This window comes from Varanus komodoensis, unplaced genomic scaffold (genome assembly GCF_004798865.1).
Source record: "Varanus komodoensis strain SLA01 unplaced genomic scaffold, ASM479886v1 scaffold13_3, whole genome shotgun sequence".
NCBI classification, from domain to species: Eukaryota; Metazoa; Chordata; class Lepidosauria; order Squamata; family Varanidae; genus Varanus; species Varanus komodoensis.
The window spans coordinates 15,399,305-15,425,727 of record NW_025335409.1 but is presented as its reverse complement, the minus strand read 5'-3'; the positions used below and the strand labels follow the sequence as shown (position 1 = coordinate 15,425,727).

Below are 26,423 nucleotides of genomic sequence, written 5' to 3'. Positions count from 1 at the left end.
AGTTCTCTACATACTTACTTGGGAGTAAGTTCTATTGCATTCATTTGGATTTTCCACAAATAGGCGGTGTTTGTTAAGGCTATGACTTCTAATCTCTTTAACCAACTTAAGCTTTAGCTGATTAGTTGATGGGTCAGTTTTAAATGGCAGAGATGAATTTGAATGGGCATAGCTCTGTTATGAAAAAAGCATTTTATTAATGAAAAAAGCATTTTATTATTTGTATGTTTATTTATAATCTGGCTTTTTTCATCTTCATGGAACCCAAAGTGGCTCACCTAGTGATTCTCTTCTCCATTTTATCCTCCCAATGACCCTGCGATGTAGGTTAGGATGAGAATCAATGACTGGCCCAGAGTAACTGAGTGAGCTTCATGGCTGACTGAAGACTAGAACTCAGATCTTCCCAGTACCAGTCCACACTCTAACAAATACACCACACAGGCTCCACTCTACACTACACAAAAGACAAATTCACATGGCACAATAACACCCTAAGGATGAATTATAGTAGTGTGGGGGTTTTGTGACAACCCATGGTGTGCCTGGCAGACAGTTTTTATGCAGGTATTTGTTGTTTTTTAGGATATTTGCTGATGTTGCTGTTTTCACTTTTTATTACTGCATTGGTTTTTATTATGCAATATTTAATGTTGTATGCCATTTTGGGAGGACTCCTCCCCTGAAAGAGAGCCAAGAAATATTCTACATCAGATAAATTGCTAGTATTTTTGTTGAAGTCATTGATGTCAATAATTTTTGGTATCATTTAATGTGTCACCCTAGACCTGTCACTTTTGGGACAACATACATAATAAAAACAAAAACTCCTGAGTAGCCGCCCACTTCAACTCAGTATGTGGAGGCACTTAGAGCAGGTCATCAGTTAAATGATCACAGTTTAGGTAAAGGAACTGAGTGTTACCTTGAAGAAGTCAAAGGTGATGAGTACAGGAAGTATCAATCCCTTGAATATTGCCTAGATCTTTTAAGAAAATCTGGTTGGCACCAATCTGAATATAATTTCACATTTGCATGTTTGTTTCAACAAACTTCAACTCTTCAGTGATATTTTGCTGCCACAAGTTGTAATTGACATGGTCACAAAACCAGTTTACCCACTCACATTTTGGCTTTTGAGGACATGTGAATAAATTACTCTTTAGTTTCAACCTACCACATGATTCTTCAATGAACACACCAAGCATGTACCATAGATAGAACTCTGAGTAGCAAATTGGTGGTGATGCTACTGCTGTTTTACAGGTAGGTACCAAAGGGATCCACTGATGATCCACTGAGAAGGCATCCTGCACTGATGCCACAGCAGCTTCTCACATTCCCAAATATGTCCACAGATTCAAGAAGTTTGGGAATTCCTAATCTAGGAACTTCCTAATTTCCCAGCCTCTAATGCTGTTTGACTGACCAAAATGAATTCATGGGTAGAAGAAAGTTAACCTGTGAGACTTCAAATTAACCTGATAGTTCAGATAAAATATACCTAAATAAATTCTAGGGGACATTCCTGCTTCCATGTTAGCTTTTTGCAGGAACTGCAGATTGGCTGCTTAGCGTAGCTTGCCTAGGAAGGGTCCCTATACCCACTTGGCTCTGATTTTCAGTGTGGCTTCTTTTCAAACGAGCCAGGGCCTCTTGGTGGATTTTTTTGTTTGAGCGATGGGGGCGGGGCCTGTCTTGCCTGATTTGTGTGTGCCCTTCTTTTCCATTAAGACTTTTCCCCGGCTAAGCCTAGCACCTTTCTGCTGCCAACACGAAGTCATAACTTTGGTCTCAAGTCAACAGCTTCTGTGTAGGAAAGGAAAAGAAAAATAAATGAATTAAGTCTTGCTTTTTTTACCCTTTGTTTTCTACCCCACTCAGTATTAGTACTACTACCACCAGCCTTACCCTGTTCTTGTATTTTTGTTTTTCGGAGTTACGGGCGTATTGTGCTTAGTGCTTCGTTTTTTATGCCATGCCCTGCAAACATAGGTACCTCAATTAAATGAGGGTCTATTGTTAAAGACATCCATGCAGTCGAGGAAGATGCCTGTTTTCCGCTCTTCACTCGGCGGCCGTTCGTCTTCCTCCTCAGGTTGGGCACCAGTTGCAACGCCGGGCTTCCCAGGCAGAGCCCCAGGCTGGCGTGATGCGCACCCTCGCCCCGCTCTCCCGGTTCACTTGGCGCGAGGCGGCTTCCCCCGGCACCCGCCCCGCAACCTTCCCTCGCCTTCGCCCAACCCACCTCGACCCTGTGGAACATGTGTGTTTTGTCTGCCTCGCAGCCTTTAAAAATAAACGTCTGGGGGAGGGCGTGGTAAAAGGGGCAGTATTAATGGACACTTTGCAGGAGAGTCGTTGGATGGCAGCTGCTCTTGGTTTCCCCGCTAGCATGTTCTGAACACAAGCGCGCACAAAATCTCAGCATTGCAAGCGCGGTCTCTCTCCCTCTCTCCCCCTGCTCGCTCGCTCGCTCGCTCGCTCGCTCCCTCCCTCCCTCGGTGTGTGTGTTGCTGCCCGTGCCTCACACACGGGCTCGGCTGGCTGCGAGCTGTTGAGGATGGCTCTTGCTGTGGTGCACGCTGGAGCCAAGCCAGTGTCTATGTGAGAGACCGTTAGGAGGGAGATGGGATGTGGTAGCATTGTGCGAGCGCTTCTTGCAGACACAGGGAGAGGAGGGAGGGGGACGAGGGAAGAAAGGGCTGTGCCTGAAATCTCGCAAGCCACAGAGGAGTGGAAGTCCAGAGAAATGGATGCTGCCGCCGCCGCCGCCTGTTAGGCCAAAGGCCCGATGAAATTGGATTTAATGGGATGCTTTTCTGCTGAGGATAATTGGGTGGAAATCTAAATTGCTGCTGTTGCTCCTGTTAAGGTGGAAAAGGAAAAAGGAAAGGTAATGTGTGTCTTTGTTTCCGGAAAGAGGGAAGCCATTGATAATATGCTTCATTTTTTGAAATTCTGTCTGGAGGAAAGGGCAAAATGTAGTTGGTTTATCAATGCCAGTTTTTGCTTAAAAAAAAAATCTGCTTGGAGCTTGGAAGCTCCAGGCCTTCCCATTTTATTTGAAATGTGTGGGTTTACAGGATGCTCCAAGCAAGCCTGATGTTGAAAGAGCTAAGGAGAGCCAGCAGTATAGCTTCATTTTGGGTATGCTGGTAATATGGAGGGGGGTGGGAAGGAAAGGTGCAAGGAATTATTTAAATTCAAATAAGTCTGGATGCCTGTTAGTAGAATCTGCAAAGGTGGAACTGCTGCTTTGCATTCCAAATAGCTGCAGCATACTTAATGCAAAGGTTGAGCCTTGTAAAAGGTGAAACCTTTGGAATATGTTTGTTTTTAATTCAGGCAGTATTTCTTTCTCCTATGCTGGCACAGGAAAGTTGTTCCACATCCAGTAAATCAATCCGTTTTCCTTCCTTCCTTTTTTTCCTGTTTGAAAGCTCTGTCTCTTTCTTCTGCCCATGCTGAAAATGCATCCGTGTGAGGATGCATTCCTGATTGTGTTATTAAGCATGTTCACTGCTGAATGGAAAATGCAGAAAAGTAGATTAGAGCATCTATGCAACATTTTCAAGAGAGACAATTGTTTCTATTAATAGCACTGGCAGCAGTTTAATAATACACATGAAGGCAAGTGAATGATCCCACAACACTCAATGAAGGGCTACCAAAAAAGAATTTTAAAAGTGAGTGGTAGAAAAATGCCAGAGACCAAATGGCTGAGAAGCTTATTTTGAAAAACAAAAAGAGCAGCACTGATGCATGAATATATGAGGTTGTATATGGGTATCCACACTGTATATTCCACCTCATGGTTCATTGATATGATTTTAAAAGTGCCAGCACTGATTTCTGAAATCATTGAACCTGTCTGCACCTCTGCCAGCATCCAAAGGAGTGAAACACGATTAGCTGCATCAGGTTTAATTAGGATTCACAGTGAGTAGCATCCCGGATGCCCTCAACGTGTCTCATGAAATGTGTCGTTTCTGGGGCTTATGCCAGTGCTGGTTTTCTTCCACCCAGAACCAAAAGGGGTGTTGCAGTGCAAGGATGGTTATTTTTCCTATACAGTTGGAATGGCAGAGGGCCCAACCGGCCGGCTGCTGTATGAATAGCTGACTTCACACTAATTGAACCCATCACTGCTGACTGTGGCAATATTGTTTCTTATTTTGGCTGGAGAAGGGCAGTTTGTAGTTACTTGTTCTAACCTATTTTGGCACAGATTGCCCATTCCAGAGGAATATGCTGCATTTGTGTATCTTAGCTAATGCTGTTCATTCTGAAACATTTTAACCTGGTGTCATGTGTACAACTGCACTGCTGTAAACTGACCTTGTCAGGTGGGCTTTGTTAAGATTTATTTTCTACTATTTTGGAAAGCCACTGTATAGTTCCTGAATCAAACTTCATAAAAAAGGGTGGGGAGGGCTTGGAGTTGGCAAGGAGCCTCAGCCTGATGGAAGAGAACATATTTTGTATGCAGAAGGAAGATCCCAAGTTCAGTCAGTGACATCTGAAGCTGGAAGACTTTCAAGTTGCAAGGCTTGTGCTTGTGACCTTGGAGTTGTGGGTGGGGATGGACAACTCTGTTAAAAGTTGTGTAGATAGGGGCATTTTGGTTGTTGTCTTGCACTGAGGCCTTGGAGAACCACATCTAGTCAGAGATAAGATGTGTCATAGTTGAACTTGGAGCAAGCTAGATGGACACTATAGAAATCAATATATTTGTTGCCCCTGAAATGTCAAATTATTTTGTAAGAGGGAATGTGATTTTAAAATGTATCATACCATCATGGACATCCATTAATGTTTCCTGATGCCCTACAGGACAGAATATTAGGTATGCACTACTCACTGGTAGGTGAACTTGGATGCATAATGCTGTAGGCCTCTGGCTTTCAGATGTTTTAGACTATTAGGCCCCAGCCAGAATGCCTGAATGGTCAGGCATTGTGGAAGCTATCGTCCAGTGGATTTATAGGTCATTAGGTTGCCTTAGCATTCTCTAATACTAAAAAATCAAAAGGCTTATAGCAACTTGTTCATAAGTCTCCAGATACATGTCAGCTGCAGACAAGACAACTAGTATTCTGCCCTTTAAACACATTTTAAAATGAAATCATGTAACATGCACAGAGTACTCAGCTGGGTCATTTATTGTTGGGTGTGTCTCTGGTGGTTGCTTCTTTCTTAATTAGAGCTAGAGTGGAGAAATCAGCCTGTTATTTGAGTGTCTGTGAGATCTTGCAAAATGGGAGCACATTCAGGAGAAAAATGGTTTGTGCTACTTGTAGACCAGCTTTTGCCTTTCAGAGTTATTAAGTGATGCTCTTCTCTGTAAGGGTCATTTTACTCTTTATGTAGCAGGGATGTGCGCGCGCGCAATGGCCAAGACTTGAATGTGACATGGCTATGACCAAGCTGCCAAGGCCAATCAGGACTTCTCTACATGAATTTAGCATGTGTTCTTGTGTGATTACAAGCATGCATCTCCATTGCATGCTGTTTATAGCTGCAAGCATGCTTGCCAAATAAAGTTTGACTTGACCCTTAGTAGCTCATTGAAGTTAGAGGAAAAACAATGCTGGTAGGATTGGCAAGGAACAAGTTTTGTGGTTCCATCTTGTTTTAGATGTGTGGCATCACTTTCAATTTATTCACAATCTACAGCTGCGAAGACAGTGTCGCAGGCAATAGAAATTCTTGCTTAGGGCAAAGTATAGCATTGCTGAATTCATGAACTCTGAGAACTTGCTTGAAAATAGTTTCTATGGTTTAAAACATGAGTTCTCTGTAGGGAAATATTGTTGTTTTCCTGTGAAGTAGTAACAACAAAGTGTTCTTTCAAAGCCCTAGAAGTTTGCTGTAACTCTGTGTAACTTTTCACACTTCTGTAATGTGTGAACTCTGTAAATATCCTACCATGTGAATATTCTGCACCATACTAAGCTTCACAGTTCCTGAAAGTGTAAGACTGTTACTCCTTACAGATTTTCACAAACCACAGTAGTGAGGAACAAGCCACTTACTCATCACCGACACTTGTCATAATTTACTGGTTCTAAATACATGTTAAGTAAACATTGGAATTAAGGCACAGTTTTTCATGGACTGCATCACTTCAGGTTACGGTCCAGGTTACAGTCCACGGGGAAGATTCCATGTTTTGTCTTTCCTAGCTGGAAGATGCTGAGATTTGCAGTCCAGCACCTCTGAAGAGCAGCAGGTTGGAAAAGGATATTATTTGAATGCTCTTCCATTGAGGATTGGAGACATGCCTAGCATATCAATTTCAAGCATTCAGACTACTATTCTCTAACCTGTTGTCTTTTCTGTGTGCACACATACTTTTTTAAATTGACAGAGCATCTAATCATGTAGACCACCTACCTGTAGTCAGATTTTTAAATTTCTGGGTTGTTGGAATGTTCATAAACATTTCATAATTCTCTCAGCAGCTGAATCAGTCACAATGGAAGACTACTATTGGTTGACCAAAGCTAAAATTATTATTACAAGACTTAAAAAAAGCAATCTACATTTCCCTCAGGAGTTCTTTCCGTGTGTGTGTGCGTGTGTGTGTGCGCGCACACACGCACACGCACACACACGGCGATATCACCTGATTAAAGAAACCACAGAAATTTAGATTACTCAGTTGATTGAGTGATTGATTGCATCCACTTATACTGCTTATGAGTAAAAACAGTGGTTCCAAATCAAGAAACATACTTTTTTCATTTGCTGATGAAGTCTGTGTGCTATACAGGAGGTAGTAGAAGAAACATTTTCTCATGTGAAAAGGCCAATTGCTCTTTAAAATATTTAGGTTCAAAATAGTATTCTAGGAATCCTTTTACTTGATCAGTTCAGGGCATCTGTTTAGTTAATTAAAAGTGCTATTGATTAATAAACTATTAGTTGATTAAACATTGCAGCCTATTTTTTTTTTCTTTTATTGGGTGTATCTGATGTGGAAATGTGGAGTGGGAGCAGGAACAGGAGAGAAACACACCCCCAAAGTTGTTTCTGTTCTGAACATTAATTTGATACCTCATTTTTTGTGGCCATAATAAGTGAGCTAAGATCTTTCTGGCTTGGATTTCTCAGGGATAGACAGATCATGAGAATACCTAGGACCTGAATATGAAATTGGAGGTTGTCCAGAAGAGAAGGGGCACATGTGGGGGAAAAAAACCCTACTGATTTCAGTGGGAGTTGGAACTAGCTTTCAAAGGGTGTACTTTAATTATGGATGACCTAATGCCCTCCAACCTCATTGCACGTAAGCCTCTGAACTTGAAGGCTTACGTGTATTCAGTGCATGGAACAAACAGAGATGGTGATCTTTGCTGCTGCTGTGCCTTGTGCCGAGCATTTCTTCTTGATGGTCAGTTGTGGTGGTCTAAAGTAACACAGAGGGGAAGAGGAGGAGGCCAGGGTACCATCTGAATACATGTGCAAACACTTGATCTGGTTCTGCTGGCCATGTTCATGGGTCTCTCTCTGTATATTAGGCTACTTGAACAGATTGTAGAAGCATGGCGTTTGTTGCATGTAATGTATTTACGTTGGCAAACAATTTTAATCCTTTTCAAGCTGGTTTTTACTGAAGGTCACCTAAGTTTGCCCCAGTATCATTAGAACCTCTCTTAAAAGGAAGCAGAAAGAGATTGTTGGCAAACTCTTCAACACTCATGTCTGGAGTTTCTTGGCTGCACCTTCCTGTGCTTTATATTCATGAATCATCCAGTTTCATTCTTAGTTTGCTTCTATCCCATCCTGCCCTGGTTGCCAATCTACTTCCTGAATCCATGCTCTATCTTACACAGTCCTGTCTGTTCACCTTCCAATGTGGGTTTTCCAAACTTTGGTTCTTTCCCAGTGTTCATTTTAGCCCCTAAGCTAAATATGCAGCTTCAGTCCTTAGCAGGATGTCAACTTCTTCTCTCCATGTCTTGCGCTCTTGTCCTTGTGCTTTTGCATTCCATGCTTAAGGACTAGATAAAGACAGGTTGCTAAATTCAGACAATACTTAGGGCTCTAGGTGCATGTCTCTCTAAGCACTATCTCTGCCACCACCACAGCTATGCAACCCAAAGACAAGATCAGCATTGGAAGTGGCACATGCAATGATGCTGCTGTTCATGACCACACGAGAGTGCCTGAAACAACAATCTAAAGAAGGTAGATCTCTAGATGTTTGGAACCTCAGCTTCCAGAAGCATCTGCCAGCATGATCCATGGTCAGGAATGCCAGGGGTTCAAGTACAAAAAATCTGGAGATCTGCTTTCCGCCAGGCATGGCCTGCAGGAGCATTCCCCAAATCATTCATTCCAAATATTTTATACTTTTTCATCAGACTGTTGCTAATGGTCAGGAATCCTGAACGTGATCTGGAGTGCAACTACTGGCTACTCTGTAATTGGGTCAAAGGTATATGTGGAACAGAGAGGTATTAAAACTTGTGATATTTTAAAAATTAAAATGACATGGATTAAAAATTAACCTGGATTTAAAAAAATTGGGTTTATTATTTTTCTAGTGAGTAATGTTTAGTATTTCTTTTAATTGGAAGTGTGCTGATAGCCAAAATGAAATATTCCTTGAAACAGGCTTAAGCTGAATCAGGTTATATGTCCTCACTGGGATGGATCCATTGAAATAGACCATAAGTGAATTATGCCTAACAGATATCTCATTGATTTTAATGGGTCTGCTCTGTGTGTGGCTCAGTATCCTGGCCACTCACTATGGTTGTGATAACTGATCATCAACAGTGAGCTTGGAAAACAGTGAGTTTTATTGTTTTCTTCATGTTTAGAAGTTAAAATCCATTTTCAGTCAAAACAAATACAGTCCTTATAGTGTTTTCTTTTGGTTACTTGAGTGATCTGACCTTTAATTTGGACAGTATTAGAGGTTAGCCTGAAGTTTATACCAGTTTCCCCTCGAACATTATTGGCAATGCAAAAAATGGGTTGCATTGGATTACTTTTGGTTTCTTTTCACAGATGTTCAGTATTTTGTTAATCTTTTACATTGTTGTCAGTGACAGCTCTACGAAGGTGGATTGGTATGTGAGGCTGTAACATCAACCTACTCATTAATGTGATTCACATGACACAACAGGCTACCATTGATCATGATGGCCAAACCCTGCATAATTTATGCAGGATGGCTTATTTTCCACAAACAAGCCACTCTGAGAATCCATGGTTTGTTATGGTTAACAAACCATATGGGCTCAGACAACATAAAACATGGCTTACAAACTGCTGTGATTGCGGGCGCACTGGGGCAGTGAGAGATGGGCACAAACGGTGTGCTGGGGGTGGGGAGATGGCCTCAATCCCAGTTGCTTTCGTGCAGGAAAGGCGTGCCTAATCAGAGGCGCGCTTCTGCAGGAAAGATAGGAGCAGTAAAGCAGAGCCGTGGGGGAGATGGCCAAGATTCTGCCTGTCTTTCCTGCAGGAGCATGCCTCTGATCACGCACGCCTTCCCTGCACAAAAGCAACTGGGATCGTGGCCATCTCCCCACTCAGGGTGTGGGGAGATGGCTGCAATCTTGGTCGCCACCCAAAGCAGTGTTCGCGACCCAGGTCAAAATTTTTCAGAAATTTGTTCATGACCCGATTTGTTCGTGAACCAAAGCATTTGTGAGCCTATGTACCGCTGTATTACTGACTTGTCTCTGGGTAAGCATGTCTGCCTTTAATTCAGTACTTTGATGATTCAGGATCAGGGTTTTAAGCCTTCCTGTCTTGATCCCATAATTTCTGCCTCTCCTCAGCAATGGTTAAAAGAAGAAAAAGGAGGAGAGATTTCAACATGAAAATAGGGGAGGGGGAGAGAGCTTTAATACTCCTCCTGAATCTCCATGGTCCTGAATGGGAGGCACGTGCTTACCCACAGGTAAGTCAATCACATATACCTGTGCAAGGAAGAAGAATGGGCTGTGAGGAATAGACAAGGAACCTTTAAGTGTTCAAGAAGGAAAATAAATAAAACTCTCAGCCACCAAATCCTAAAAGGTAAACACACACACAAACAATTGTATATGTATGACAGTGCAGGTGCTTTGCAAAGCAAATAAGTGTGGCAGTGGATGGGAGAATCTGTTACTGAGCCAGTATTTGGGGGTAGTTGTGTCACAAAGGCACCTGTGAAACATGGGGGAAGCAGGTGGAAGAAGTAGTTTGGAAACAAGCTCTGACAAGCCACTGATCATCTGTCTGCATCACTGCACCCTGCAATGAAATAAACAGCCCATCATGGTTTGTCCTCAGAGTGGCTTATTTTGACTTGTGAACAAGCCTAATGTGTGGTATCTGATTGAGAGGGGGCACACAACTAATCCAGGAAGGAGGAAGCCTTGGCAGCCTGGGGCGGGGGGCGGGGGGGAGAGGGATCGTAAACAGCAGCAGCTGGGGAAATGACATTAAGCAGGAAAGGAGATTATGACTATTGTCACAAAGTGGCATTTGGAGGGGAACTGTATCACAACATTCTTTACTTTCTGACTCAAAACAAAAACAGGCAAATAGCTGGTCAACGCAACTTATATATATTCAATCTACTTGAAATATTTAGCAATTACATAGCCAGGAGTTGCTGTCAGATAGTGAAGAAAAAGCCAACCTGACATATTTCCAATGTGCATTTGTATAGGCTGTGGCAGCCATACAAAACTGCCATGACAAGCAAAGAGACATCAGAATCAGCACAAAATCCAGCAGTCAGAAATCTTCATGGCAGCATTTTCAATTGGGTTCCCTAAATCTGCAAAGCAAACAAGCGTGTCATCCAATAGTAGTGTATGCTTGCTCTTTAAAACAACCGAGCAAGAAGATCTTTTCATATCTTGCCATGTTTGTCATCCTCTACTGAAACTTGGTTTTTCAATGAAAGAGAAACAGATATGCAATAAAGTTCTGTGCACCTGTACCTACAATAACTAGTAATAGCCTCTCTTTCTGGACCTTTCCAGTCACTGGTACCTGTGACTTAATATCCCAACTCAGATAATAGATTGGATGGTGGCCACAATGCTGTTGGCATTTTGTTGTCTTCGGTTCTTTTTGTGGAGGGGGGAAAGCGGGAAAGCCCCCCCCCTTCTGTTTTTGAGGGGATGCTGTTGCGGTGTTTATGGAGAACACATTTTCTATGATTGGGGCACAAGCTAATGAATGCAGCACAATTTTTACTGTGTTGCAAATGGGATCTTGTGTCACAGACAAACTCAACTGTGGGAGAAGTATGAGTTAGAAAGATGATATATGCAAGGAAACATACTTTTAATAAGTGAGAGGTTTTCCATCAAGCTGTGCCATAATATGAAGGAGCACAGAGTGTTTGGGTTTATTTTACAGAGGAGAGGAACTCTTATCCATTATTAAAATAATGGAGAAAGGGGTAGAAAGAGAAGAGGAGAAGGCTATGATAATGCTTGATACCTCTTTTAACACGTGCCTTGGGGTGAAACCAGCAGAAGAGATGCCTCCATTTCCCTCCACCCAAAAGCAAATGCAGTCCACCTACTGTGCTGTCTTTCTAAAGAGTAAGTTCCACTGAAGATAATTTTATTTACTTCTGAGTAGCCATTGAAAACAATATGATTTGCTTTCCCATGTAGGTGTTTGTAAAATCTGAAGATAAAATTTCACGCATCTTTGTTGTCATGTCTAATTTAGCTCCTACTCTCTTGATGGATGTTAAGATATGAGGCATTGCTTCAAGGCTTTCAAGAGCCTCTCTATGTGCAGCATGCTGAAACAATCCTCGTTGCTTGATCACTATTGCTTAGAATAAAATCCAGCTGGAATACCAAGTGAAAATAGGAAAAGGTACTCCTGGCTCCAGGCAGCACCTGAGAATAGGGATGGGGCAAGTCAGGTTAGTTCTGGGCCATATCAGTTTCACATGTTAACTAATTAATCATGTCCAACCAATTTCTGCATTAATCTTCCATTTTAAAAATCCACACAAATCCAAATTTAAATGTGCATTTCCAAATAAATTTTAGCTCCAAGGATGCATTTCTAAATCTGTTTTTTCTTGAAATATATATTTTAAAACATATTTTGATACTGTTTTATCTGAAAGTGTTGTCAGAATGCTTGGAAAGCTGGTGGATAAGTAATTTCCAGTCCACGTATTAGTCCAAGAAGGATGGGTCATGTCAGTTTGTACTATAATGCATAAAGAGCCCTATTTGCGGCTCAGCTAGCAAAGCAGTTTCCATGGACCAGCATTTTCAAGGAAGTGTGAACCAATCTTGTGTGGACTTACTGATCATTTTTATGTCAACACCATCTACATTGCTTTCTTACCTGAATTAAGCTTCAGATGAGTCCTTAAGTACTGGTTTTCACAGTCAGAAATTACACTGCTGAAAAGGACACTTTAATTTTATCTAAGTAAAAATCCTTGAAATTCTGGTCTATCAAAATGAAAGTTCCCAAATTCTGAGTTCAAAGAAAGCTTGACAAAGAATGTGCAAGTGGACTTACCCAGAAATTGTTTTTATTATTATTTATTTCATTTCTATACCATTCCATAGCTGAAGCTCTCTGGTTTGCAGCAAGGTCAACAAAAGCATGGAGTTTTGAACCACATATATATCTAGAAGCTACAGTCTTGGAGATAATATAGATAAGTAACTTTGCGCAAGTAGTAAAAGCATTTTGCAAATGCTATGTGCTGTTGTTGATATGTGAAACTGCAGTGTTGGTCAGATACGTGTGTTCTCAATCACGTGAGCTTTCAGGCATTGAGCTTCGTTGCTCTGAAGGCTGAAATTCTGAAATTGCCCCTGCTTTTGCAGTGGTTCAGGATGCAGCTTCTGAAAAAAAGAGTTCAGAAGGCCTTTCTGCACACCTGGATCTTACAATGAATAGAAATATAGCGAGCCAGAAGGGACCTCAGGCCATCTAGTCTGCTCCCCCAGCTCCAGCTGGCTCTGCTCATGACATGCCTACCATGTGCATGTCCAAGCCTATCCTTGAACACCCTCACCGATAGGGCTTCAGCCGCCTCCCATGGAAGCCCATTCCATACCCTCGGGGTCCTAACAGTCAGGAAGTGCTTCCTGGCATCCAACTGAACCATGGTTCCCTGAGCTTTGCTCCATTGGATTGCGCCCTGCCCTCCTCCGCAGGGGAAAACAGGTCTCTACTCTGCGTGACACCCCTCTCATGTACCTATATGTTGCTAACAGATCTTTTGGGGTCAGAGTAAAGGTACACAAGGAATACCAGCAGGCTGTGGGGATTAGGTTTGTTTCATACTTACGTGGTAGTCAATCAACATAGAATGGGCTAGTAATTAATTATTCCCTGTCAAATTGTCCAAGAAAATTTTTTTTTCTTTTCTCTTTCTTTGTAGTTTGAGATCTGGCTCACTGTTGAGCTTTATACTTTTAAGAAAGTAGTTTTTCAACCAAGCAAGCAGGAGTGCTGCTGCATTCTTTGTTCTTGTCTTACATTTGTGATGTAATCAGTGCCTTGGAAGCCTTGTCAATAGCAAAAATTTTCATACCAGTGTCACCCACTCACAAACATTTACTTTAGCCTCACCAATCACAAAGTGAGGATATCTGTACCAGTCTTCACCAGAGAGAGAGAGAGCATGAACATCTGTGTGAGAAAGATGAAATCAGACTTAGATAGTGATGAGCACAGGCAGAAGCAGCTCTTGCATATACAGTCATTCTGTGCAGATCACTATGATAAAACATAGAAACCCCATGGAAGCAGAGTTTCTGGGTTTGGATGTGAAAATAAGCCATGGTGACATGTGGAAACCATAAAATAAGCTGCTGTTTCTCTGGTGGTCCCACAAGGACCAGAAATATCATGCTTCACCATAGTTGCCAGGTTCACACATAAGTCATGCCACTGTGATTTCCACCTTGACTTGTGGCTCCATGTGAACCTGCCCAACAGTTAACTTCCAACGTCCGTTATAGCCAGCCATCCTGTCAATTGGAAATAGCAATCAGGGGAGTTGTTTAGTTTGAGGGTGCAACAAAAGCCTGCTAGGAGTGTGATAGATATCCCAACACCTGGTTAAAGTTCCACAGCTGTATCTTTACAGATATGGGCATTTCCTTATATTGAATTGTTAAAATGTTTGTCCCTAGAAGGCCCCTGCACAAGGAAGGGAAAAGAGTGAAAAAAGAAGAAATGAGCTGAAGGACAAACTGATACAAATAAGAAAAGTATTTGAAAATAAAGTAAAATGCTGTTTGCATTCAAACCTTACAGTTCTCCATGTTGAGGGTGTGGGGAATAAACACATGGTATCTCATTTCTCAGAGAACAGTATGATATCAGTGGCAAAGAGAACTGGTGTAGTTTACCACTGCCCCCCACCCTGTGCATAGGTTGTACATACTGTTTAGAAGAGAAAAGCATATTCTGAAGTTACTCTAAGTAAACTGCTGTATGATAAACTAGGCAGCAACAGAGTCTGATTCCAAATTAAGCTGGTCAAAGCATGAGGAAAATTGGCATTGACTTAGATAATTCTGGAACAGGTGGTCATTTGTTATTTCCTGAATTTGTTTATTGACTGTACTGGAATAATAGTAAAGATAACATTGTGGTTCAGTTTGTTTGTTGTTCTGGTTTTGCTTTGTTTTTAAAGAATACAGCTTCTAAAATTTGAGCAATTCTGGAAAGAAGCTGAAACTGTCAACTTAAAATAAATCTCAAGTTCTCTCTTCTGCCTGCAAAAACACAAGCGTTTCTCTATAAATGTATCTTTAAGAGCCATATGTACAGAAGAATGTGCATCTCTGCCTTAAATGAGCTTAGGCCTCTTGCTTCCCAAAGTACAGATATCAGCTAAATGAAAACAAACACTTTCCAGACCACACCGTAAGAACAGTCTGCAGCATCTGGGTGGGCAATAGAGAGGCTGATCTGGTGAAAGTACAGCCCTAATAAAGAGACAGCTTTTGGCATGTGCTTTAAAGTTAAACTCAAGCTTAACTACTGTGCCAAATTCAGGCTTCTTGTGAATGATCAAGAGTATGAAGTGTTGGCAAAGGGGTAGCATGCTCCTTTAATTAAGGGATTAGATCTGTTTATTGCTATTTAATCAGTTAAATAACTTAGATACTTGCACCCTGAAAACTCCACAGTTGACTTTTGCCAATAGTGGAACATACCATTCTGTAAGGGCTTCACAATTCTGAATACTTCCTGCCCCAAATGCATTTCCTGTATGGTGAATACAGGAAGGCCAACATGTGCAGTTTAAAAGTGAATTAATAGTGTAGTTTGTCCTACATCCCTAGGACTGCAAATAGCATGAAGATGTTGGGGGAAGGGGAATTTCTCAAGCTCTTGTCAGAATGCTGTACAAAGCTGTTGATCTATTTGGCTTAGGAAGTCACAAGTTGTGCAGGCCTGGGTCAGGAGCATTTCTTTCATAGTGCTTGGCCATCGTGTTGTGAGTTTCCACACTCCATGTCCGCATTCTTGGACTGCTACTGGAAGGAGTGCAGAGCAGACTCCCAACTTGATCTTCACATACTAAATGTGTGTAGTGGTCTGATACAACGCAGAATTAGTTCAGCTTAAACCTATTGCAGTGGGCTTTGCTACACCTTATTCTGTGTAGGATCGAGATGTTGCTTGCTCTCCTTACCTCATGACTGTCTTTGGTGGCATGCTTGTGACAAGAATGTACTATAGTATCCTTCACTGCATGGCCTGAAAGCCACTAGTGGCTTCTACCTCAAGTGTAGCTCTTCACACCTCTCTCTCTCTCTCTCTCTCTCTCTCTCTCTCTCTCTCTCTCTCTCTCTCTCTCTCTCTCATCCACATGTACTCTCTCTTTTTGTAGTAGCTGATCACTCTCTCCAGGCACTCTTTATGGTTGCCTTGTTTAGCTGTGGGCCAGCAGCTAGATCTGGGCTATCAGTTCATACTTCATGGGTGGGGAGTAAGGAGGCTTTCCAGTTGGCAGCAGTAAGGTATCTGGTGGAGGAAGGGAGAGGCAAATGCAAGGGCAATCAAGCAAATATCCCTGCTGAGCCAAAAGGCAAAGAGCAATCCAGTTGAGTAGCTGCAGTAGCACACTGCACGTGCTTCAAACGCACGCAAGAAAGAGAGAGCACCTTAAACCTGCACTGGGTACTTTTGAAGCACTGGGTAGAATGGAAGATTCGCTCAGTGATAAGCAAAAGATCCGATGATCACAAATAAGCCTGTCAGAATGTGTGTGTGTGCGCGCGCGCGTGCTTTAATGATGTGGCAGAGAATGGAAGGAGAGGGAGGCTTACTACACAGAATTACCATTTGACTGGGAGAAAGACTTCCCAAAGCCCAGACAAAGTCCTTATATGACAATGGCTCCTAGAGGCAAAGTAGCTTTTTGACTGAAAAATTGTTAAGGCTGCAGATATACTGAAATGGATAAACAAGTGTATTAAATTTTGCAGCTTGAGCTGTATCTATGATAACTACTGCCACAAATGCCCAGCAAATACTTTTTTCTAGTCTCATTGGGAAAGAGCAAACTGACTCTGTGCATTCTTAGTCCAATCACAGATTTGCCATACACTGTATAGCTTGGCCCCTAAAAAATACAACCAGGTTTTTTTCTGGAAGAGGACCCTCAGAAAGAAGGTAGGGCTTTGGGGAGGTGTTGAAATGTCAAGTTATAAATAATGGAAATAGCTTTTTCCTTTCAAATACACATAAGGTAAGCATTAAGCAAGGACAAAAGGGATGGTCTGATTCTTTAAAAAATAATAATGATACTTACATGTACTTTAAAAAGCTGTGTGTGATGCAGAACAGCTCAGCAGCCATTATAGGACATGGCAGCCAAACATTTGAAGGAAGAAGTTCTCAGATTAATCTTTTTAAAAAGTGGGGGGAGACAGAATCTTCCAGGACAGAGATTCCACAGAGAGCACAGTGATACAATTCATATGCCAGCATTGAGTAATGGGCACATGCATGCATTAATGCTTTCAAGCCTAGAAAAGTGCATGCAGTATTTCTGAAACTCAAGACCTGGGATGTCAAGATCAAAGCTGGTGTGCTGAATATCTGCACATCTGAGGCCAGTATATGCAACCATCTTGCAATGGGGAAGCAATGGGATGTGGTTTGTGTGGTAAAGTGATTGCTCCAACACAAATCCCAATTTTACCCTGCTGCTGTGGAGCTTTGGAAAGTGAGATGAGCAGCACCAAGGAAAGTTGTGGGACCTTCTCTTGCATGGCTTTATTTTATGTATTCACTTTATGTATTGGTTTACTCACATAATTAATTTACAGCCCACATCTTGAGCATAAATTTATGTTCTTGGGACAGTTAACAAGGCAGTAAGAAAGAAAAAGTGTTCCTGCTTCCTTCTATTTCTAACATTAACAGATGACTGCAACAAACTGAAAAACGGTAGTCTATTAAAATAAATAGAGCAAACTGGCCTGAGTTAAAAATGCTTAAGTTAGCAGTTCCTAAACTCCTGGGAAAACCGAGACACTTTTGTCTGGTGCCTAAATGATAATTATTAGAGCTAAAGGTAGCCTTTCTAAAGGTGTGAACCACCACTGAAATGGTTCCCTCATCCTTGCTCTCCGATTTGCTGTCTCTCAGCTCAGCCTACTTCACAGGGCTGTTGTGATGTTTTTCTGACCTAACAGATGGAATGTGACAGGAAAGATAGAAAGTGATAGAGGTTGCCAGTTGCTTTTGAGGTCAATTCAGTGTATTGGTTGTAACCTTTAAGACCCCAAATACATTAGCACCTTGTCACTGAAGGCCACGGTGGACAGAAGCTAGGACTCCAGGATTGCTGGGAGTCAAAAGTCCAAAATATCTGGAGAGTTATTTACTGCCCACCCTGATCTAAGTGACACTATGAACTTGTAAGGTCATTGGGATATGCAGAAAATAACCTCTTGAGTGGACCATTGCCTCCAGAGGCCCATTTGTTAGATGCCCTATGAAAGGGCTGTCTCCTGTGTTGCTCCCTAACCATGGAATATGCTCATTCAGACCTGTGCTTGGATTCCACTTTCCTGGATTTAAAAAAGGGCATGAAGGCACATTATTTTAATTTAACCATTTAAATGATTTAGTGTTAATACTTTAATATTCTGTTTTAGTTTCCTCAATTTTTATTGTTTTAAGGTTTTATTATTTCCGCAGTGTTGTACACTGGCTCAATGGATCCACCACACAAAGTAAATAATAAAGAATAGATGAATGAGTGAAAGAATGAATCAAATAGGTTTATCCACTCATATATTACCATAACAGAGCATGTGGGAGAACTGGGCTTCAATCATCACCTGCACATTGAACTGGCAAGCAGAAAGGTCATGGTTTTTCCCTCCTGTCAAATAGTAGGCTCAAGTATTGGGTTCACATACAATGGGTTCTTGCTGAAACATGGTTTATTGTGTTGCCTGAATCCAGCCATGCTAACAAACCATTGCTTGTTTTCCATGAAGAAAATCCGTGGATTGTTGTTGGGTTGTGAACTGTAGGTCATTCACCATGCTTTGTTATGTTACGTGCTGAAGGCAACACAATAAACCCACATTTCAACAACAACTCATGGTGCAACAACACCACACACTCCGCCATTGACTGTGGGTTATCATGTTGTCTAAACCCAAGGCACTCCCAGGAACCTATGGGAGGGGTAGGAAATTGCAAGAGAAAAATGTAATGCACGTGGAACACAGAACATGATCCAGTCTGTCTCACACACTTCTCTTCCTGGAATATAATCTTGGGCATTGGTTGGCAGGCTTTGCGGGTATATGCTCAGGATTTAATTCTAGACCTAACCAGATGTTCAATCATAAAGAATTTAGGTGCTTTTATTATTAGTTTACAGCACATTGCTCAAAATGTAGTGGCAATGAAAATGTGTTGGCTTCAGTGAGGTTTGCACTTGTGGAAGCTTAAAAAGTAGTATTGTAGAGAGAAAAAGAATGATTATTAGGAAACTGCATTTTCTTCAGCTTCACTTTAGCAAACCACACGTTTGCTTTCTGCTGAAGAAATCATTCTTTAAAGCTGGAAGTTTCTTCATTATGGGGTATCTGATTTCTAATAAATGTACTTCCTTTCTGCCAAATATTGTGTAATTAAACAGATATGGTAGTAATAAATTGCACTGTGAATAGAACTGGCTACATAATATATCTTAATGGATCAATTTATGAGGAGATTAAAATATTTTAGAGAAAGGAGAGAGAGAAAAGGAGAGAGCTTGTTAGATAGATGAAACTGACCATCTGCTTTTCTTTTTTCTTTAATGATACTTTGTTTTCTTAAGAGGAAACTTTAGCTGGTATATGTTGACTATTTCAGAAATACACAAACTTCAGAATGGTGTGTGCCTTTTCAACATTACTTAGCCCAAACCATTAAACTTTAGTTGAAATCCTATTAAACTTAAACCTGAGCTAAGTCCATCCTATTTTCATCCTATTGTAAAATTATTCTTGGCTATTCCTGCATCTGAGTATTAGTAAGCAACTTGACTGGAATGTTCTCCATGTTTTTTTAATGTGAGGCTGAGCCGGGCCAGCAAGTCTTTCCATGCTCACTAAACCACTCAGCTCCTTTCTGGATGTTGCATCCCAGATGAAAAGTTTGCAAGCAAAAAAGTAGATGTAAGCAAGAAAGGCTCTAGCATAATGTGAATACCCTAGTTTTCAGTGTGTATAGACCTTGTTTTGTGAACCTTAACTTCTATTAGACTTAGAAATAAATTCCACTAAAATCAATATCCTTCTATGTACATGTATAATACGATTAAATGCCTGTGACTCATATCTGAGGAAGTGCTGTAGTTCAGCATCAAATAGACATATTTGTGAACTGACTAATTAAACATAAGCATGTATTTAATTTCTTTTTTTGGGCTGGCAGGCCAAAGGGAATGACCAAAAATAAGTGCAGGAAGGGATGTTTCCCTTTACTTTATAGTCTTGTTCTTCCAATTAATTATAAGAATTAAGGTTCCTTAACACCCTTCGTGGGGAATAGCTTCTGATTTGGCACCTTCTTTTTTTAAAACAGTAGCAGCAATAATTTTACTCTTGGCAACATGATCCCAAGCAATCAGGAATTAAGTTGTAAATGAATTGACACCATAATGCCACATAGTTGATCAGGATTGGCTATATGAAACTGTCATTAAGCCAATTCAGGATGCAAGTAGTATTTTCTGGCCTAACTTAGAAAGGGCAAGCATAATTTTCACCAGAGAGTAGAGCTTTTTCCCTTCTGCCACTCCAGTTTTGGATAAGCTCTAAAATGGAAGAAAGCAAGATAATTTAACCTCTTTCTTTTGCAGGTTAGCAAAACAGGTTGGGGAAAGGGATAGAACTGTCATATTAATTTGATAGTAGCATTTTATGCATTTGAAATGTTTCACAGGGGTGATGATTTCAGTCAGCAGACTTCCTGAAGAGCATCTTGGCTGCACAGATCTGTTTGCAGCTGTTAATGTTTCTTTTTAAAAGTATGCACATACATTCATACACACATACATAGCATTTTCTTTTATGTGTGTTGCATCCAAAAGTTTCCACATATAGTTCTCTCTAGGGAGCATTTACTGGTAGGATGAGCTGTAGCTGGGGATTTGCTAAGCATTGTCAGTGCATTTCCCAGAGTGCTCTGGAGACAGTTCCTTGGATTCCTCTAGCTCATGTTTGGAGTTGTAGACAAGATGAATGGGTCAGGCACTAAGCTGCCAAGATGCTTGGTGGAGCAGTGAAAACAATTGCCCTCTTCTCTGGGTGATCCTTAGCCGAGAAATCCGCTGTGTAAATATTTGGGCCTGCAGTCCGTAAATGAGATTTAAAGCTTTTCGTTGATGTCAGAGGTAACTAGAAAATCCTTCCTTAATGCAAACAGGCCAAGATCTGGGAGTCACCAAGTAACTTCCTCTAAGGGGAATTTCCTTTCTCTTGGGTTAAGTGAATGCTATGTACATGTCACTGTAAGCTCTAGAAAGTGAGAGATAAAATAGCTAAGGTATATCTAATCTAACTCATAAAATATTTTTTTTAAATGTCCATTATTGCTGAATGTATGCATGCATTTCTGCATGAGTGCCCTGTGGAAACTTACAGCCATTTCCATGCATAATGTGGAATGGAAATGGTTCAGAGTCATCAAATAGCAAAAGAACATGTCTTACCTAAAGAAAGTGTTAGTTAGTGTCAGGAGTATGGATGGGGAGAACGTATGTTGTCACTTACGAAGTGTTGCCTTGTTTTGCCATCAGTCCATGGGTGAGGATTTAGTGTCTGGGTTCACACAGATCAACAAGCCATGGTGGAATTTCAACATTGTCTGTCATGTTTCTGAACCCAGTTGTGGTAGTTCATATGGTAAGTTTAGTGTTTAGAAACCAGTATAAGAAAAAATTGTTCTGTACTTTCTCTGTATTACCATGATTTGTTGTGTCTGAACCCTGGAACATGGTTTCCATTGAGCTGATAGGCAACTACCACAGTGTCCTCTGGACAGAGTGGCAACTGCAGGAGTCCCTGCAGCCATTCAACCACTATCTGTGAACCAATGAGGAAGAGGCAGGAACATATCCAGGGAAGTGATGTGCCTTGGGACTGAGTTTCAGGCACAGTGACTGATGTAAAACATGCAGAAAGCAGGAGGACTGAATGGAAAGGATGGAAACTACAATAAAGTAGAATCCAGTTGATTGTCTCTCAGGTTGCTTTGGTAAAATTGCAAACGATGGTAACCATTATTATTGTTGTTGTTGTTGTTATTATTATTATTATTATTATTATTATTATTAACATTTCTATGCCGCCCCTTGCCGAAACCTCGGGGCGGCTTACAACATGATAAAATACATTGAAATACAATAGTACATAATAAATTACCATTAAATATAACAATACAAAAAATACATTGATTTACAAATACAAAATTAAGTTGTGTTGTATGAACAAAGCTAGTGTATAAAGGATTTGAATCCCAGGATCTTCTTCACTTGACAAGAAGCTCCTGAGATTATCTCAGTGTTGTCTTGGTCCAGGCTATGGTGTCATGTAGGGCTTGATTTGTGGCAGCTGCAGCCAGCAAGGTAGGACTGAAGACTGATTCCTCACATTCAGGTCCTTGCATTTTGTGGTAGTTCCAATGTGGGATTCTGGAATGTGACAAGAGGACCAAGACGATTGTTTAAGTGCCATTGTCTATAGATTAACTTTCCTCAACCTGGTGCCCTCCAGATGTATAAGATTCCATCTGTCATCACCAGATGATAGATGTAGCAGTACAGCACATCTGATGAATACAAGGCTATTGAATGTTTTTGACCACAGGGTCTCGGCAGAACTGAATGAACATCACTCTCTGGGAAAGCACAGCAATACGAATTGTCTTTTGCATGCTTATTTTGGTCTACCAAATAGGTGTGGAAATCAAATCTAAACTGGGACCATCCCATGAAATGAGGGGGCTTTCACCAATGACAGGCCCCATGGGCCACCAGCTCCTTGCTCCCTGTGGCAGCTTCTTGCTTCAGGAGTGAAGTTTCCACTGGAGCCAAAGGCTGTTTCTTCCAGACACAAAGAGCCCCTTTAACCCCCCCCCCCCCCCCCCTCCCATGTTGTGGTCCTGAGGGAGTGCCTTTTTAGTAAAGGTAAAACAAGTGTGCTTGTGGGTGCCAGTTCTGCAACTTCAGCATAACCAGTTAAAAACATTCTCATGCCCATTCTGCCTTAGCCTATGCAATCTGCTGCTGGTTGGAGTAGAACAGACAGTGCCAGGCTAAATGGACCAATGGATTAGCTTGGAAGAAGACAGTGTCCTATGCACATCAATTTAACAGCCATAATCAGCTGGAATAATTTCACACAATGGCTTTTGAGATTCAAACCATCTCCTTTTGTTGCAACAGGAGAATTTTCCTCCTTTTGAGGAAAACTATTCTCCCTTATTGGCTATTTCTTCAAGTGTTTATGTCATAATACCACCATTTTAATAGAAGGCTTTCAAGTATTTCATATTGTACTTTATAGAACCCCTATAATTAAGCTAGTTTAAAGCCCAATACATGCTGCAATGTTATAGCAGATTTCTTCACTGAGCAATAGTTTAGTTGTCCCTTTATCTGACTATAAGAGAAGTGAGAGCATGATTTTGTGACCTGTTCTCTGAGAAATTTGGAAGGCACCAGTGCAGGTGAGCCACTAATGTGAATGTTTACTCTGAATTTGCAATTCAGTACCCCAGCACAGATGAAACAAGAGTGTTTTGTCGTCAGAAGAACACAGAAAGAAGCCCTGACATTCTTCTCAGAAACAGGCCTGGATGTTAGGAATTCATTGTATAGCTATAATTAAAATATTAATAGATCATGCTTCCTCAGTTTGGACTACAGCTGCCAACATGCCTCAGCCAGCCATAACCTAACACATCTGGAAGGTACCTGCTTGGGGAAGGTTACTGTAAATCATCTTGTTAGGTAGCCTGTCTTTTTATTTTCTGTGCATCAGAATCAAGTAACAGTTGAAGCAAAGAAAAAAGTTGTATTATCCTAAAATTCTACATAGCTACAAATCTCACCAAATCAAAACTTCATAGAAACTGAATAGGAAAAATCATGTTTTCTCCTTCTAAGAAAGCAGCAAGCAGAGTCACATGCTGTATAGGTTGTCAGGCCATACCACCTTACATCATTTACCACTCTAAAAGTACATGGGATGACCATTATTGAAAATAAGACCTGCTTGCAAAATTCAAGTGGTGCTACAAAGTTGAGTTAAGAGGTGCCCCAAGAGAAGTCACTAGCCTTGTTTGTATGACTGCCACAGCCCACCATGCATGCATATTCAAGCCACAGATTATCATGACTTCTGAGCCTTGCTAGAGTGAGATGCTGATATAGTCAACAAACCACAGACAACCATGGGCCGTTTTGAGGTTGTCGGTGGAAGGTGCTAAGTAGCTTTTGAGAGGATCTACTTTAGTACATGGTGCCCTAGTGAACTCTCTGGTATAGATGTGGTCTGTAATGCCTAAGTACTAATTTTATTTAGATTCCATTTGGTACATATGGTTCTTGACCGTGTGAAGGTAAGTGGTCACACCTCCTAGAGGTCTAGGCCCAAATGCCAGTTCTATTTTATAGGAGGCCTGCAGGCATAATGCCTCCTATGGGGCCCCTTGCTCCTCCACCCCACTCTCACCCCCTCCCTTCTGCTCTGGCCCCTGTCCCCACTAGAGGGAGAGGGAGAATGCTAGCAAGCGAGCAGTCAGCGATGGCTAATGATGCTTCTGCTCACTCCCATCCCTTGGAGAGCAAGTGGCGGTGGTGAAGAAGTGCAACAACTGTGGCAGAAGGGCTGCGAGGTTCCAGTGCTCACCACTGAGCCCTCCTGCAGTGGCCTGGGCTTGGGAGGGACAGCAGCGCCAGCCATGAGGAGCCTACCTCGTGTTCCTGTTTGCAGCCTCTTGACGGTGATCCTGGTCTTTAGTTCAGAGCTAGGTTCATCCTTAGGTGTTGTCCACTTGCCCCTGTAAAGCCACAAAAACAGGCCCCGTAGTATGAATGCTCTGTATATTCACATGTAGCCTGGTCACTTTCATGAACTCCTTTCTCACCATGGAACAGTTCCTGTGGCTGAGGCAAGGCAGAGTCAGCGTGTGCCATTCTATAAAGAGCCGTTTGGGTGATTTATTTATTTATTTCCTCTTTCCAGTCTTTTTCATTCTCCCTGTGCCAGGGAGAGCTAAATGTGGAATGGGAAATCCTTTGCTATGACAGTGAAGCAGAGAGGGCTTCAGCACATTAACAGCAACTTGCTGCATTTGCCAAGCTTTTGAGTTAAGCATCCGCTGAAACGTTTTCTTTGTGTTTTTCCAGATGACAGAGGGCCGCCGGTGTCAAGTGCACCTTCTTGATGACAGGAAGTTGGAACTCCTGGTGCAGGTAATAAATTGCATGTGTGGATTTGAAGTCTTGCTACAGCTCTGCATTTTTGCTCTGTGCTGCCAAAGAGGTTTTTAATTTAATTAATGGAATCTCCGTTAGTCGTCTACCTTGTGGGTTTTGATCCTTTCTCATTTGACAAGCTGAGCGGGATCAAGATGGATCAGTGTGCAGATAGGAGAACTGGAAAGGAAATCCCAGGATTCTGTAGGTTGTGTTTCCTCCCCTGACCCATGGTATGGGTGCATACCCCCTCCCATATGAGACGAGTACTTCATTATCATGGTAGAATATCTTTTTCAGATGAGAAAATGAAATCATGAATAACCTCACAGCATTCTTCTAAAAGCCAAGGATAAGGCATCACTTGTAATGTACTGGCCTAATTTCGGTTCCATGAATGCCTTAACAACTTGCTGTCTGTTTGCACACCAGCACTCAAGGGTCCTAAAGCTTCAGTGCTAAGTAGCTGTCATGTACCATCTCCGAGGTGGCAGGGCTTCCGTCAGTGGGTGAACTGACCTACATATAATAGGCTGCAAGTCACATTGAATTTGTAGCACAAATGTTGATGCACAATGGCAATGGGGATAGCTACACACAAGCAACTCCAAATGTGGAAAGGGAGAAGGATTGCTCCAGTTGATCTGCACATGTGGCCAGAAATGTGAATGGGTCTTCAGTTGTGTTGGGTCTGCAAGTTGTGATTGGGCACCCTGATTACACCAAGGTTCCTGATTCCAAGTTCATAGCCCAGACTTATCCAAAACATTCTCAACTTTTGCTCAAGGCATATAAGTCAGAGTGGGGATTGCTATACCTGCAGTCTTGCCTTCTTTCCATCTTTTCAGTTGATGTGTGGAAGAGAAGGTGAAAGTAAATGTGCTGGGAAAAGTGCTTGTTGTGTTTCCAGTCTTGCTGCCTTAGTGCTTCAGGCAAGGTTGTCTGAATTCTTTCCTTTCTAAAATTTATTTTATTAATAGTTATCTTTTGTTCCCTCAGCTAACAGTTTTCTGGAGGAGTATAAGAAGAAACTGCATATTTCTTATTTGCAGAGCCCTTTCCCTAAATACTTAATTGCTTTAGGCTCACAAAGAGCTTTATGCTCACATATATCTCACAGTGGTTTTTACAGTAACCCTGTGAGATAGACCATTGTTGTACCTTTATGCTGCATGCAGCAAGAATACAACAAGAGAATGATTTCCTCAGGGTTACTCAGTAAGTTTATGGTTGAGCTGAGATGACTGAAACAACAAAACAACAGTCTGCTTGTCCAAGCCCAATGTAATTTCTGCATGGTGGCAGAAACTGTGGTTTGATCTAGGGCTCGTTTGACCTAGATGGGCTGTTGTGTCTTTCAAACCCAACAGGACAATTTTATTATGGGTTGTTGATACAGAAATGCTCAGTAAGAGCACTAAAACCTGTTACTCACTTTTGCCATCTT

General features: G+C 41.5%; 1 protein-coding gene across 6 annotated transcripts in view; it reads left to right on the top strand.

The window, feature by feature from the left end:
- Window positions 1-26,423, top strand: part of FRMD4A (FERM domain containing 4A) — a 301,515-nt gene that overhangs the window by 105,840 nt on the left and 169,252 nt on the right. For 5 of the 6 annotated variants that reach the window (XM_044423314.1, XM_044423315.1, XM_044423316.1 and 2 more), the window contains exon 2: window positions 24,908-24,973. In XM_044423314.1, coding sequence (XP_044279249.1) covers window positions 24,908-24,973 — 66 coding nt within the window. Of the gene's footprint in view, window positions 1-2,787; window positions 2,897-24,907; window positions 24,974-26,423 lie in introns of those variants that run through there. The other variant, XM_044423317.1, reaches the window with a different exon arrangement.